The following is a 16,078-nucleotide window of genomic DNA, read 5'->3' on the forward strand; positions in this document are numbered from 1 at the left end:
TAGTCTATTCCTGCTGCTGTAACAAAATACTACAGACTGGGAAATGTATAAATCATGGAAGTTTATTTTCTCACAGTTCTGGAGGCTGGGAAATCTAAGATCAAGGTGGGTTCAGGTTCAGTGTCTGGTGAGGGCCTGGTCTTTGCTTTTAAGAGGGCACCTTGTTACTGAATCCTTCTGAGGGGATAAACACTGTGTCCTCACATGCTAAAAAGGCAGAGAGTGAAAGGCATAGGTAGATCCCTGTAGCCCTTTTATAAAATACTAATCCATTAGGCAAAGCCCTCATGGCCTAATTACTTCCTGAAGGTCCCACCTCTTAATACTGTTGCATTGGAGATAAGTTTCAACGAGACTTATGGAGGGGACACAAACATTCAAACCATAGTAGAAGTGTTTTGTTAACTGCAAAGCCCTAACAAATGTAAGACATTATTATTATCATTGGTACTCTTGTTATGATCATTTTCACCCTAAGCAGCTATTCCTATCATGTCTGTCTAGTTCACAGCCCACCCAGAGCCTATTTACGTGGCATAGTGTTTTCAACCTCTCACATAAAATCAGATTTTTCTCTTGTCGTTTATTCCCTATACATGCCCAGGATACTTGGTTGACTTTGTAGTCTGATTTTCAGAAAAATGAACAGTACCTAACAGAGCACCTTCTGCTTACACAGTCCAGTGCACAAGTATGTTATGCTCTAATACCCAGGCTGATGAGGGCAGATGCTTGCTAAAGGCTACCTTGGGTACTCTGTTCCTCTTCTGGCCAGAAAATGAGGAGCAGAACACATCTATTCTTCAAGACTTTCCTTGTTTGTCGCTTACGATATCCGAGCCTGACACCCCTTCCTCTTACTCCCTCTCTTCCTGCCTAGGAGAAGCACTTTGGATATGGTGTATTTGTTTCTTAGGGTTGCCCTAACAAAGTGCCACAAACTGGGTGGCTTAAAACAACAGAAACTTATTCTCTCACCGTCTGGAGGCTAATCATGAGGGCCTACCCTAATCCAATATGACCTTATCTTGATTTGATTACCTCTGCAAAGTCCCTATTTCAGCACAGGATCAAAGACCAGGCATTAGGACCTCAGCAAATCTTTTTGGCAGATACAATTCAACCCCTAAAATATAGTGAGGGTGGTATGGCAGGCAAGAGAACTTGGAATTTGGATGACTAGGGGAAATGTGCAAAGGCTATTTCATTCAGAACACAAGATGTCAGCTGCCAGCACTGGCATGTAGTCCTTTTGATGGCCTGGGTCAAGCCTGTAAACTTACTAAAGCTCAACTTTCTTATCGGTAAACATAGGAAGTCTGGATTTCTAAGGCTATGATAAGAGGCTAAAAATAATTCTAGAAGGACATGAATTATCTTCTGAGCCCTAAAAACCTGTAAATATGTTTACTAATAAAAGTTAAACCTGCTCAAAGACAACCTGTTGCTTCTCTGTGTCTTAAAAAAGGAATTTAATAGCAAACTCATTGAAGTTGGGGAAAGCTAAAAAGGAATATCATGTATTTACCCTATTTTACGCAGCACCAGTTCAGACTAATGGTGATGGGCAGTATTTTTTCTCTTTAAGAAAAACTGATAGAATTGAGTCTTGTATTATGCATGGACAGATTCCATGAGACTTCATATAAAAGACTCTCAAGAAGCCTGTAATTTTTCACAACCTACAATCACGGGATTTGAGAGTTGGAAGAGACTTGAGCCTGGTCCCCTAGTAATTTCAGAAATTCTCTCTAGAACATCTCTGACCCCTGATCATCTAGCTGTACTAAGAAGCTGGCTCACTTGTTCCTAAGACATATGACAGGTCATCCTTTTTTTTTTTTTTTAAAGCCTACAACACCCAGTATTCCCAGGCAGTCTCCTATCCAAGTACTAACCAGGCCGGACCCTGCTTAGCTTCTGAGATCAGACGAGATCAGGCGCGCTCAGAGTGGTATGGCCATAGACGACAGGCCATCCTTTAGAAAATTCCTCTCTTCATTAGGCCAAAATCTGCTGCCTTATAAAATCCACCTTTTGGTTTCTACTATTTGCTCCTCTAGCACAGAAATCTCTATTCTTTCCTCCTCGTGACAATCTGTGGGATTAAAACAGTTCTCCAAAGCTTCCATTGCTTTATCTCTACTTCATGTAATATTTTGTTATGCTATCCATCTTGGTTACTTTCCTGTGGATGTAGCCATGTTATTAGTTTGTCTTAAAATACTAGACCCCAAATAGAAAAGAATCCTCTAAATGTATAACCGGTTCAGAGTGCCATGAACTCATTATTTCTTGTGATTATAATATTCAATTTTTAATGACCCAACTCAAATTGCATTGACTTTTTAGGTCTCATTGAAACTCTGAGAAGATTTGCATGCAGAATGGATAAGTTTAATGAGGTATGCCTTAGGGATCAACACCTATAGGGGAGTGAAGAAAGTAGATTTCAGCACAAGGAAGAGTTGTACTATAATGCAGTCACACAAAGAACTCAGACAATCCCATAGGGAGCTCTGTAGAGGGCAGGGCATTTATGACCCCAGACAGTCTTTAAATGGGGGCTGCCTCTGGCAGAAGGCATGCTTAGACAAAGAAGCTCTCTTCAACTGAAAGCCTCCGGCTGTCAACACTCCCAACAACTGGCGAAACAAATTCCTCAGTAAGATCTTGGTAGCGCATCACAGCATCCACTATAGTCTACCTTTATGCCACTTGGCTCTAGTTTCTTCAATAATAAATGCTAGAAACAGCTTTAGCAGGAATCTAGCTGGTATCTCTTCCTGGGGAAGGTTAGTGGGACAAACTGTAGTCTCTGTCACAGCAGCTGGTCTCAGAGCCAAAGTCATTCTCATCATCACCCTTTCTACTATCTATATTCCCAATTCTCCTCACTATTGACTAGCACTCTACTGGTCTAGGTGGCTGCATTAGTCAGGGTTTTCTAGAGAAACAGAACCAATAGGATATGTGTAGATATAGATACGTGAGAGGGAATTTATAATGGAAATTGGTTCACACAATTATGGAGGCTAAGAAGTTCCACAATACACCGTCTGTAAATTGTAAAAGCAGGGAAGCTGGTAGCTTCACTCAGTCCAAGTTCAAAGGCCTGAGAATCAAGAGAGCTGATGGTGTAACTGGGCCTAAAGCCCAAGGCCTGAGAACCTAAGAAACCACAGCTGCAATCTCGTAGTTTGAAGGCCAGAGAACCTGGAGTTCGGATGTCCAAGGACAGGAGAATATGGGTGTCCCAGCTTCAGAAGAGAAAGCAAGCAAATTCACCTTTCTTTGGCCTTTTTGTTCTCTCTGGATCCCATTTGATTGGCTGGTTCCCGCCCACATTGGGTAAAAAGGAATCTTCCTTACTACTGATTCAAATGCCAGTCTCTTCCAGAAATACCTTCACAGACATACCAGAAATAATACTTCATCAGCCATCTGGGTATCCCTGAATTCATTCTAGTTGACAGCTAAATTAGCCATCACAGTGGCAGAGTGACTCTGAGAGACATGGTGATTTTCTCAAGCTATGGTTGCTGCATTTATCCATTTACCATCAAAATTAGACAATGAGTTGTAAAGAGACACCTCAGTGAATCATCCAAGTACAAAATGCATTCTTCCATGTTCCCACTGTACATTCCTACCTTTGCCTGAAGATCAAGATGTAATTATCCTTTCCATGATGCACCACTTGGCTCTTTGTCTCCTGGCATGAGATGGAAGCCATAACTTAGAACTTAATCGGATTTTTATGCCCTAGAAGACATATGGGAACAAGGACCTTTACCTCAAAAGATTAAACATAGCATTACTGTATGACCCACCAATTCCACTTCTAGTTATATACCACAAATAATTTAAAACAGGTATTCAAATGAGTCCCTCTACACAAATATTCATAGAAGCACTATTCACAATAGCCAAAAGACAGAAATAACTCAAATATTCATCAATGGATAAACAAATTGTGGTATATACATACAATGGGATATCACTCAGCCATCAAAAGGAATGAAGTTGATACATGCCACAATGTGAATGAACCTTGAAAACACTGTGCTAATGAAAGAAGTCAGACACAAAGGTCACATATTGTATGACTTCATTTATATGAAATATTCAGAGGTAACAGGTAAATCCATAGAGACAAAAAGAAAATTGGTAGTGTCCAAGGATGAGAGAAAAGGAAAGAGGAGTAACTGATGGCTACACAGTTTTCTTTTGTGGTGATGAAAATATTTTGGAATTAGATAGAGGTAGTTGTTGTACAATATTGTGAACATAATAAATGCCACTGAATTGTTCGCTTTAAAATAGTTAATTTTATTTATATGAATTTTACCTCAATAGAAAAATGTTAAAATTATGAAAAGAAATTTAAAATTAAAAAAGAACAGGGGCCTCTAACATTCTATGTTCTGAGATTTGAAAACTCAATATGTTAGGATGGCAGCTTTCTGCAAATTGATATATAGACAACGCAATCCCTCTCAAAATTCCACCAGCCTTTTTTTAAAATCACAAACTGACAAGCAGATTGTAAAATTTACATAGAAGTACAAAAGACCTAGAATAGCCAAAAATCCTATTTAAAAGGAAAAATATCTAGAATAGGTAAATCTATAGAGACAGAAAAAGGATTGATGGCTTTCCAAGGGTGGGAAGAAAGGAGTTGGAGAATGTTTACTCCTTCAATACTAACTATAAAGCTGCAGTTATCAACAGTATAGTATTTGCAGTAAGAAGACTATAGACTAATGGGACAGAATTGAGAGACCAAAACAAATCCTTATATTTATGGTCAATTGATTTTCAACAAAGATAATCCATGGAGAAAGAAGAGCCTTCCAAAATTCATATGTTGAATCCATAACCCCCAATGTGACTATATTTGGAGTTAAGATCTATAAGAAAGTTATCAAAATTAAATGAGATCATTGCCGGGCATGGTGGTCCACCCCCTGTAATCCCAGCATTTCGGGAGTCCAAGGCAGGTGGAACATGAGGTCAGGAGTTCAAGATCACCCTGGCCAATATGGTGAAAACCCATCTGTACTAAAAATACAAAAATTAGCTGGGCATGGTGGCAGGTGCCTGTAATCCCAGTTATTCAGGAGGCTGAGGCAGGAGAATCACTTCAACCCAGGAGGCAGAGGTTGCAGTGAGTGAGACTGTCTCAAAAAAAAAAAAAAAAGATTAAATGAGATCATCATAAGAGTGGGGCCCTTATATGATAGGATTACTGTCTTCATATGAAAAGACATGAGAAAGCTTATTTTCTAGATCCATGTATTCTATTGATTGGGTCAGCACATACAATGGTCATTGATTTAGAATGTGTACTGTTGTCTGAAAGCTGATATCTCATCATTGGAAAGTATCATCTCCAAGCTGATGCCTCAGATGTGCATTTAAAAAGCTGTTCTACATTCCATTAGGCTGGAAACTTCAAGAGGTGTGGTGTGTAACAGGAACAGTGGATCACATTGTCGTGTCCACACAGCCATACTTCCATTAGCGTAAGCAGTTACTTTGGTCTGATGCAATGTCTGGCAGAATCCTGTTTCAGTGGATCAAATGCTACATAGGCACAGTCTAGCTGAAGTTGTATGAAAAGGAAAGGGAAGTGTCCGTTTGTATCAAAATTATAGAGTGGAATCACAGGGTGGAAAGGACCCATTGTAATAAATTTGTCATTAAGAAGCTAGTTGGTCTTCTTGAGGGATGGAGCCATACTGGGGACTCAGTGATGGTATCTGTTGTTGGCAGGCTGGATCTTCAGCAGTGGCAGCAATAAGATCAACCTTAGCAAGTGAGAGCCTGTGTTGTTGGGCCTATAAAGAGCTTCCATCACCACCACTGCTTCTCAGTCATGGTTGTTGTACTTATCCATTTGCCATCAAAATTAGGCAAGGAAATATTCTTTTCTGTCTCCATTATGTAAGAGAAGAGCTGTCGTCTCCTAATTAAGGACGTCAATTAGGCCAGGCATGGTGGTTGACACCTGTAATCCCAGCACTTTGGGAGGCCATGGCGGGCAGATCACCTGAGGTTAGAAGTTTGAGACCAGCCTGGCCAACCTAGTGAAACCCCCATCTCTACTAAAAATACAAAACTTAGCAGGGCATGGTGGTAGGCCCCTGTAATCCCAGCTACTCGGAAGGCTGAGAGAGGAGAATCACTTGAACTCGGGAGGCAGGGGTTGCAGAGAGCCGAGATGGTGCCACTACATACCAGCTTGGGCGACAAGGGTGAAACTCCACTTAAAAAAACAGATGGCGTCTCCATTCCCTACCCATGGTCCATTAAAGCACCTATTGTGCCAGCACTGATAGGAGCTGGCTGACATCAACTGGCTAAGACATTCTATTTTCCAGGTTGTGTAGAGTCAACTGTCCAAGTCATTCACTACTGCCTATAAGTGATACATAGTCTTATCTCAGAGTATTTCTCTTGACAAAGGCAGTGTCTGATGTTTTATCCATTAGGAAGAATTTCCCTCATCCCTATTTTTCTGGGACACCCTGAGGATGTAGCCCTGTTTTATATTAGCTTGCTACTGCATTCCAATCTTACCTATGCATAAATCAAACTCAGCTTTTATCCTCACTTCATGCTGCCATAAGTGTGAGCTAAGGGTGAGGCATTATTGCAAATGTGGTGGATAACCTAGGGGTCTGGGCCACATACTTGTGTAATTTATTTGAGCTCTCTGGCTCTGCTAATGCCTGATCCCAAATGTACCATTGCCTTCCTTACAATTGTTGGTAGGCCTGCCTGACTTCATGATCTGGGGGGTCTGTCAGAACTTGCAATGCACAGCTGGCTACGTGGACACTTGGCATCCCATAGCTGGGTGTTCTGTTCCTACCAGGAACCAGTAGGGCACCAGGAGTGTTTATCTAAACTTATAGTTGTCTGCTCCAAATAGCTTGTCTTGCTTCCAAATCCTAAGGGTCTATTTGTGTTTTCCTATTGAGGCCTGCCATAAAATGTACACGGCATTTTTCTATCAATGATACCACCTATACTGTAGGCTCTACCACATCATGTGACCCAAATCATCGTATGACAGAGCAGCTTGCACTACTGCCTGGTCCTGCTGCAGAGCCTTTTCCTGCTTTGGTCTCTCTCCAAATCTGGTAGACTCATGTTTCAGCTGGTGTATGTGCTGGAGCCCTGAGTGTGAAATGTGCTGCTTTCCGAACCAGAAGATTCTTATTGGGTACTGGGTTTCCTTCTTCGTTATGGGAAACACAAGTTACAATAATTTGTCCTTTACTTTGAAGTTCATGTCTCCGCATACCCCAGCCTAGTGGACCTCTAAAAATTTTACTAATGTGGAAAGTCTATCTGAATCTTTATAGTATTTTTTTAAATCTCCCACCTTTTTGAGTATATGTGTCTAGCCAAGGCTTCCAAAACACTAGCCACGGTTGTTCACTTGGTCTGACTAACATGTTACTGATGTAGCAAACTAATTAGAAGTTCTGCAAAATGTCCATGTGGTCCAGGTTCCTTTGGACTATGTTATGTCAACAGATGGGAGAATCTGTATAGTCCTGAGGCAAGACGGTAAATGTAAACTTTTGTTCTTCCCAAGGGAACATGTTTCTGCTCTTCCTTACTAACAGGGATGGGAATGAACACATAAACACACAAGATTAGTGGCCTCATAGTACATACTTGAGACCATGTTAAAGACATCACATCTCACACCACAGTTGCAATTAGGGGCTACCACTTAGTTGACTGTGTGGCAGTCTACTGTCATCCTCCAGGGTTTGGAGGGGACAGACTGATGCTTTAGTGGAAGCCATCAACCCTGCATTCTTTTTTTTTAAACTTTTTATTTATTTATTTTATATATATATGTATGTATGTATGTATTTTTTTAAAGACGGGGTTTCACCATGTTGGTCAGGCTGGTCTTGAACTCCCGACCTCAGGTGATCCGCCCGCTTTGGCCTCCAAAGTACTTGGATTACAGGCATGAGCCACCATGCCCGGCCTCAACCCTGCATTCCTTAGATCTTCAAGGGTCACTCTCATTTCTGTCATCCCACCTACCCCCATTTTAAAAATTTACTATCTTGCCTTCAGGGGAAGTTTCAGAAGCTCCCACTTGGCCTTCCCCATTACACTAGTTCTCCATAGTCAAGCACACAACGATGGTTTAGCCAACTGCCACATATGTCCATTCCAATTACAAATTGGAATCTACACATTTGGGAACTAAGAAAATGACCCACCCTGAGTCACACCAAGCCAGTGTTACATGTACTACCTGGTTCCCATATGATCTCACTCTAACAGGAGGTCCATGATGACATGGGTCCCTAACAAACACAAACTCTTGAGTTGGAGATTCACATGCAGAAAGTTCATTGGAACTTGAGGATCAACACTCATGTAGGATAAAGAAAGACTGGGCAGAAGAGGAATGGGACTCTGAGTCAGTTGTAACAAGGACTTTGGCAGATCCCATATGGGTCTCTGGATCTGGGATAGCCCTTGTCCTGCCTTAAGGCATATAAACCAGGCTTTTATATGCCCATATTAATGAGTTATAAGAAGTACCTCTCTTCAGGGAGGAGGCACAACCTCAGAGTGATGGTTCTCTTCAGCTGAGGACCAGTCCAGAACAGGGACTTGGCTGACCACTACTGGCTATAAGCCACCAATACTCCCCTCAGCTGGGGGAATAACTGCCTTAGTTTTGATGTAAGATTATAGACGAAGACTATAACATCTGCTACATGTGCTCAACTAAAATTCTCAGGTGTTTTCCACTAAAGTTCTGTTAAACCAAGCCTTGAACTTTTGTGTTTTCATTTGTTCGTTTGCTTGTTTTGAGATGGAGTCTTACTCTGTCACCCAGACTGGAGTGCAGTGGTGCGATCTCGGCTCATTGCAAACTCCTCCTCCCAGGTTCAAACAATTCTCCTGTCTAAGCCTCCTGGACAGCTGGGATTAAAGGTGGGTGCCACCATACCTGGCTAATTTTTGTATTTTTTAGTAGAGACAGGGTTTCACTATGTTAGCTGGGGTGGTCTCGAACTCCTGGCCTCAAGTGATCCCCCTGCCACAGCCTCCTAAAGTGCTGAGACTATAGGCATGAGCAGCCACTCTTGGCCTTGAGCTGTGGATGCAGATTTTTGGAACCAATGCTGGATCTTGTATGTATCATCTATTTGACTTGTTGGAATGTTATCCTAGCATTCCAGCTTTCTATGTCACTGAATTTTAATTACAATAGCTACTATCTTAGACTTCCCTTGAGATTTGAATTATCTTCAAATGGAAGAATACATTAAAGGGAATGGTGTCATGTTATTGATCAAACACTGAGGCCTGAATCCTAAGGGTCAGAGTCAGCGTCATGTGCTCTCTGTAGGACTTGCCCAGACTATCACACACTCTTTCGGCCAAATATACCATTGTATCAGTTAGAAATGTGTCTTTGCCCCCAATATCAGAAAACCCTGATTCAAATTTTCTTCAGCAATGAGAAGGTTTATATTATCCACTCAGGAAGAAGTCTATATGAAGTCTAAACTTCAGAGTGGCAGATTCAGTGGTTTAGCAGTGTCATCAGGGAATCAAGCTCTTTGCATCTCCCCTGTCTGCTAACTCCAGAGGTTTGCTTCGCTCTCGAGCTGGTTCCCCACCTCCCAACTCCATAAGTAATGATGGAGCCATTCTAGGATTCATATCTGACATAACAATGTTCAGTAACTGCAGAACCACTCTTCTCTTCATGTCATTTTTTGCTCAGTACTCCCTGGAGACTCCCCCTTGTGTCTTATTAACCAGGATTAAATCACAGCAGCAATCCGTCCTCACAAGGTGAGTGGAATACCACGATTGGCCTAGTCTTGAATTAATCACTTGCAGTGGAATAGATGTCAAGGCTTGCTTATTGATCTCTAGTTGATAGAATCTATTCTGTTCCCCTTTGTAAAAACCTTTCAGCCTTCAGGCAACTTTCTCATTTGCTGTAATTCCCAACAGGTTATTGACAGAGGGTCTCAGATACTGCATATTATTTTAATTTCCTAGCATTTAGTTCCCTTAGCGCTAGAAACTTAAATCCACTTACAGAGGCTTCGTGTTTTCTTAACTTTCTCATCTACGTGGGACTTCAATTCTTATTGCACCTTCCTTTCAAAACTGAAGGAATTGACTGGGCATGGGTGGCTTACACCTGTAATCCCAGCACTTTGGGAGGCCGAGGCGGGTGGATCGCTTGAGATCAGGAGTTCAAGACCAGCCTGGCCAACACGGTGAAACCCCATCTCTACTAAAAATACAAAAATTAGCCAGGTGTGGAGTGTATGCCTATAGTCCCAGCTACTTGGGAGGCTGAGGCAGGAGAATCTCTTGAACCCAGGAGGCACAGGCTGTAGTGAGCCAAGATTGCACCACTGCACTCCAGCCTGGGTGACAGAGCAAGACTGTCTCAAAAAAAAAAAAAAAAAAAAAAAAAAAAGAGGTGGTATATCCTTGCGTCTCTTTCCTTTGGCTCCTTAATCTGAAAGTTGGCTTTCATTTTCGCCATGTGCCCTAGGGAGCCAAGCTGAGTGTCATCTTCCGTTCCGTGGCAAATTCACTCACACCAAGCAGTTAACAAGTTTTAGAAGAATTACACAAGACTTGAGCACTATGGGGAAGAGGGGGGTCGTAGATCACTATCTTCCTTGCTTAGTCGCTCCTATACTTGCTTCCCACCATCTTTCTCTCAAATGTGGCCTGGGAGCTAAGTCTTCTCCTATCTTTGAGACTGAGACTCTGGGGATCTCTGTCCCTTGCCCTAGTGGGATAACATCAGTGTACTCCTTCTGCACAAATACACTCTCTCTAAGAGAAATATCAGTTACAACTACTTTTTGCACCTAGGAGAAGACAGAAGCAAAATGAACACTACAAAAAAGTGTTTGTGCCTCTCCTTACTAAGTAAAGCAGCCTTTAGGGCTTTTTTTTTTTTTCCCATTTATTTATTTTATTGCATTTTAGGTTTTGGGGTACATGTGAAGAACATGCAAGATTGTTGCATAGGTACACATGTGGCAGTTTTTGTTAAGCTCAGCTGATTCCTGACTTTAGCCTCCTTTATTCTTTTCTTGAAGGTTCATGATAGTCTTTTTTGTTCAAGCTTATCTATAGCCCCTCCCTTTGCCTTCTGTTCATGTCCTTTTCAAAACCTGAGCTCTGCAGAGGGCTCCCTATATAACCACCTCCTTCTTTCGCTGCCTCCCCCTTTATCATTGGAATTATTTTCTATTATAGCATAATCAGGATTTTATTACAGTATAATCAGGATTTTGTTTAAATCTCCCAACTCTCCCAAGTCACATTCTTTTCTAAAGTCTCACATTGCAGTGTCACACCTGTGGTGAATACTCTTTTGAAGTGAAGAGTTAATTTGTGATGCAAACAATTACTTCTTTATCTCATTTTCAAAGAAGAATTTTCATAAAAATAAACTAGGAGCAAATCGTTTCACGCTTTTTCCTCCTTTGTCACTTACTCTCCTTCCCCCCACCCCCGCACTTTCCTTCTGTCCTTTTCCCCTCTGCTTGTTTCCTGCCTCCTTCCAGAATAGGTGTAAACCCCCTGGGTTTCTCTCCCAGGCTCTGCTTTTATTGAACTGAAATACTTTCTGTTCATGTATTGGAGTGAACCTTTATGATACCAGGCATACTTACCTACCCCCTGTCTCAAGGAAATCTGGTGAGTGAAGCCAAGTGAAGAAAGCACTTTCATAGGGAATTGACTGTGTCTGTAACCCCTGACAGCTGGGACTTTCCATTTCCTAACTGTCCCGCTTCTATCAACTTCAATTAAAGTCCACCCTTTTCAGCTGGCAAACTCTAAGGAGTAAACGTCTCTATGCCTCTGCTTCCTCAGGGGTAAAATGAAGGCAATGCTCTCTGTCCTGTCTACTTCACAGAGCTATTGGGGAAAAAAACCAATGTGCAAGAAAACCTACATTGGAAAGCATGATTCGTATGTAAGAGGATATTCACTGTTTATGCTTAATCATAGGTATGCTGCCTAAAAAATCAAGGACAGGATTTTTGAGCATAAAACTGCGCAGAAATGAATTAACTTTAGAGAGGAGTTTGAGCTTGAAACTCTGAGTTTTTTAAATCAAGAATTGTCCTATTCCCACCCAAACAAGGAGAAAGGAAAGGCCAAGGAAATCGGCTTTCAAGAGATTAAAAATATTACTGTCCTCTTAACTGATTTGTTTCACTTTTGAAACATTATAAAGACAAAGACACCTAGGAGACCAAGATGGAAGGAGTGGAGATAAGGGCGGGGCTTGCTCAAGATTTGCAAAGGAAGGTGAAGTGAGGACACAAAGGTTCCATGAGACAAGTAAAGTTGTCCTATGTGGAACAGACATAGAAAGGACGGTTAAAAAATGATTTACCAGATAACAATAAATTGTGCTTTAGAAAAAGAGAGAAAAGAGAAAAAAAAGCTGTGAGATACTTGTTCGTAAGAAAGAAAGAATTCAGTAAGACGCTAAGAAGAGGAGTAAATCCTTTCAATCAAGAAGAAAACAAAAGCTTGGCTGCTAATCCCATCTCACTGTCTCTCCACTCACAATGATCACCACACCCTGAGGAAATGTAAGAGAAATTTCCAAGTTCTTGAAGTATTTGTTTAATAACATCAATTGATGAGCAACATCATGGGGATAAAAATCAGAACATGAGTTTTAATTCATGTCAGAAAAAAACAAAGCCACAGGGAGAACAAATAGTTGGCTTTTGTTGTGCTTCCCTGGTGATTACATAGATAAGACCTCAAACTAAGTCCCAAAGGGGAGACAGAGAACTAAGAGAGAGTCGGAGTACTCACTGGGCAGAAGCTCTAAGTTCTGTAACACTGGATGTGGTCCATGAGATAAAAAATGTCATCTTCTTAGAAGATCATCTCACTTTTGAAAATGTTATAAAATATATCAAACACTCAGAATACTTAAAAGAATACCTGTACCTAATAGCTTTATCAAACATAAACATTTGGTCATTTCAGATCTTTCAAAAGGAGGGATACTTTACAAATTTATTTAAACTTTTATAACATTTTCCTCCTCCCATGCCCAGAGGAAGTCCCTATCTGGCATTAAATGTTTACCCTTTTTCATTGTACTTTATGTTTTGTTACATATAATATTGGATTTCATGCTTTAAGACTTTATATTAAGCACTATTCTTTTTTATGTGAAACTTGCTTTTATCACATAAATTGATATATGTAAGTGTAGTTCATGTATTTATTTTATCTGTTACACAACCATAGTATTTTCCTGTGGATAATCATTTACTTTGTTATCAAATCTTTTTGTTTTGAAAAGCTATAATGAATATTTTGTATATGTATCCTTGAGCATGTGTGCTGAACATTCTCTAGAACAGGGGTCCCCAATCCCTGGGCTGCAGACCCCTTCTGGTCCATGGCCTGTTAGGAATGGAGCTGCACAGCACAAGGTGAGCAGCAGGCTAGTGGGCATTACTGCTACCAGATCAGCAGAGGTATTAGATTCTCATAGGAGTACCAACCCTATTGTGAACCATGCATATGGCGGTGGATCCCTTATGAATGGCTTAGTGCCATACCCTTGGTAATCAGTGAGGTTCCCACTCTGAGTTCCGCTTGTTTAAAAGTGTGGCACTTCCCATCTCTCTTTGGAGAGGGAGTCCCCCTCTGTCACTCAGGTTGGAGTGCAGTGGCACAATCTCGGCTCACTGCAATCTCTGCCTCCCATTCAAGTGATTCTCCTGCCTTAGCCCTCCCAAGTAGGTGGGATTACAAGTGTGTGCTGTCACACTCGGCTAATTTTTGTATTTTTAGTAGAGACCGAGTTTCACCATGTTGGACAGGCTGGTCTGGAACAACTCCAGGCCTCAAGTGATCCGCCTGCCTTGGCCACCCAAAGTGCTGGGATTACAGGCGTGAGCCACCGCACCAGATGTTCCCCATCTCTCTTGCTCCCTCTCTCACCATAGGATGCACTGGCTCCCACTTCACCTTCTGCCACGATTAGAAGCTTCCTGAGGCTGTCACCAGAAGCAGATGCTGGCACCATGCTTCTTGTACAGCCTACAGACATGAGCCAAGTAAAATCTCTTTTATAAAAATGTTAATTACCCAATCTCAGGTATTCCTTTACAGCAACACAAAAATGGACTAATGCATTCTCCAAAGAGTTGTATTAATTTACTTTCCCATTCTCTGTATATGAAAGTTCCCATTTAAAAAAAGTACCCATTTATCCACATTGTTTTCAATCTTTTAAATTAACTATTTAATTTGCTAATCTAATGGGTATGATTTGTTCCTAAACACTTTACAGTTTTATTACCATTGTTGATGATATATCATTATCTATTACAATTGTAATTTGCTCTTACTGGTATATAGAAATACAGTTTTTTTAAATATTGATCTTGTATCTAGCAGCATTCAATGACTTGCTGATTATCTTGTGTAGATTATCTCCTACATTTCCTATGTAGTCAAATATGTTGACTGCAAGTAAGATCTGCTTTGGAATTTCTTTGTAAGTCTTATACCCTCCACTCTTTCTCATCTGATTGCATCATCTCATAGGTCCAATAGAAGGTAGAATGGTTGTGACAATGTAGTGTAATAAAATTTCATCATTAATGTTTGTAAGATTTTGATACTTTTTCTGCAGTTAAGAGTATTGTCTTCTATCCACAGGTGCTAAGAGTTTAGTTCTTTGTTTCTACATAAATTGAAGAGCGTTCCCCATGCTTCCATCTTAAAGTCTATGTTCCTAACATTCTTCCCCCAGATAACAGCATGGCTGGCTCTCTTACTCCCTTCACCTCTGCTACTCGAATGTCATCCATAAAAGGAACATTTTATATAATAGCAACTTGCTACTCCCAACACTAATTCTACTATTTTTTCCCCTTAAATGAACAAATATGAGAATGTATAAATGTTTATCAAATGTGCTTTCTATTTTCTGTATGTATTACATTGACCATCTTTTTCCATCTTAATTGATTATATGTTATTCTTGGGATCAAATAATCTTGGCCACGGGGTATTGTGGGGAATATATATATAATGTATGTGTGTGTGTATATATATATATATATATATATATATATAAAATGTACATACACACACACACATACAAAACATTTAATTTAGGATGTTTAAATCTCTATAAGAAATACTGGTCTATTTTTTTTAATGGCTTTGTTATAAAAGTATGGTAACTTTATAAAATGAATTGAGTGCTTTTCCTCACTATTTTTCAAAAGGTAGAAATTATCTGTTTGTTGAAGGTTTGTTATATTATTCTATAAAAAAGCTTCGCAGAAAGCGGTCTGACCCAGCGGAAGTAATTCTTCCTACTGCCCCGGAACCCACGGGAGCTTGCAGCTGGGGGTGGGGGGGGCGGCCCTGGAATAGGGGCTGTGGCGGTACGCGGGGACCCAGCTGCGGTGGCTGCCGGGCTGACGAGAAACTGCTAAAGTTCCTGGGGAAGCAAAGTAGAATTTTTCATAAGAACAAAATGGATGGAGAGGAGAAAACCTATGGTGGCTGTGAAGGACCCGATGCCATGTATGTCAAATTGATATCATCTGATGGCCATGAATTTATTGTAAAAACAGAACATGCATTAACATCAGGCACAATAAAAGCCATGCTGAGTGGCCCAGGTCAATTTGCTGAGAACGAAACCAATGAGGTCAATTTTAGAGAGATACCTTCACATGTGCTATCAAAAGTATGCATGTATTTTACGTACAAGGTTCGCTACACTAACAGCTCCACTGAGATTCCTGAATTCCCAATTGCACCTGAAATTGCACTAGAACTGCTGATGGCTGCGAACTTCCTAGATTGTTAAATAAAATAAATTATAATAAACTGTTAAAAAAATATATATTTTATTCTATAAAAATCAACTGGGATGTCTGTCTTAAGGTCAGGGGCAGTAGGAAAACTGCTATGGGGTGAAGCACTTTCTCCTAATGGGGCTTTGACTCTGTACTAAGAAACGCATAGT

At 40.7% G+C, this 16,078-nt stretch overlaps 1 protein-coding gene and 1 pseudogene across 1 annotated transcript; one reads left to right on the forward strand and one right to left on the reverse strand.

Annotated features, from left to right (window-relative positions):
- Positions 1-1,849: 1,849 nt before the first annotated feature.
- LOC119474008 lies at positions 1,850-1,968 on the reverse strand (annotated as a pseudogene).
- A 13,407-nt stretch (positions 1,969-15,375) lies between these two features.
- On the forward strand, positions 15,376-15,939 carry LOC108317351 (elongin-C-like). The gene has a single exon (XM_037745435.1). It carries the CDS (start codon positions 15,581-15,583, stop codon positions 15,917-15,919), a length of 339 nt encoding a protein of 112 aa, XP_037601363.1. The 5' UTR covers positions 15,376-15,580; the 3' UTR covers positions 15,920-15,939.
- Positions 15,940-16,078: the final 139 nt, after the last annotated feature.

This window comes from Cebus imitator, unplaced genomic scaffold, assembly GCF_001604975.1.
Source record: "Cebus imitator isolate Cc_AM_T3 unplaced genomic scaffold, Cebus_imitator-1.0 Scaffold201, whole genome shotgun sequence".
Taxonomy (NCBI): domain Eukaryota; kingdom Metazoa; phylum Chordata; class Mammalia; order Primates; family Cebidae; genus Cebus; species Cebus imitator.

What these genes read in the sequence shown, in the direction of transcription:
- LOC108317351 (XM_037745435.1), top strand. Translation starts at nt 15,581, where the DNA reads ATGGATGGAGAGGAGAAAACCTATGGTGGCTGTGAAGGACCCGATGCC.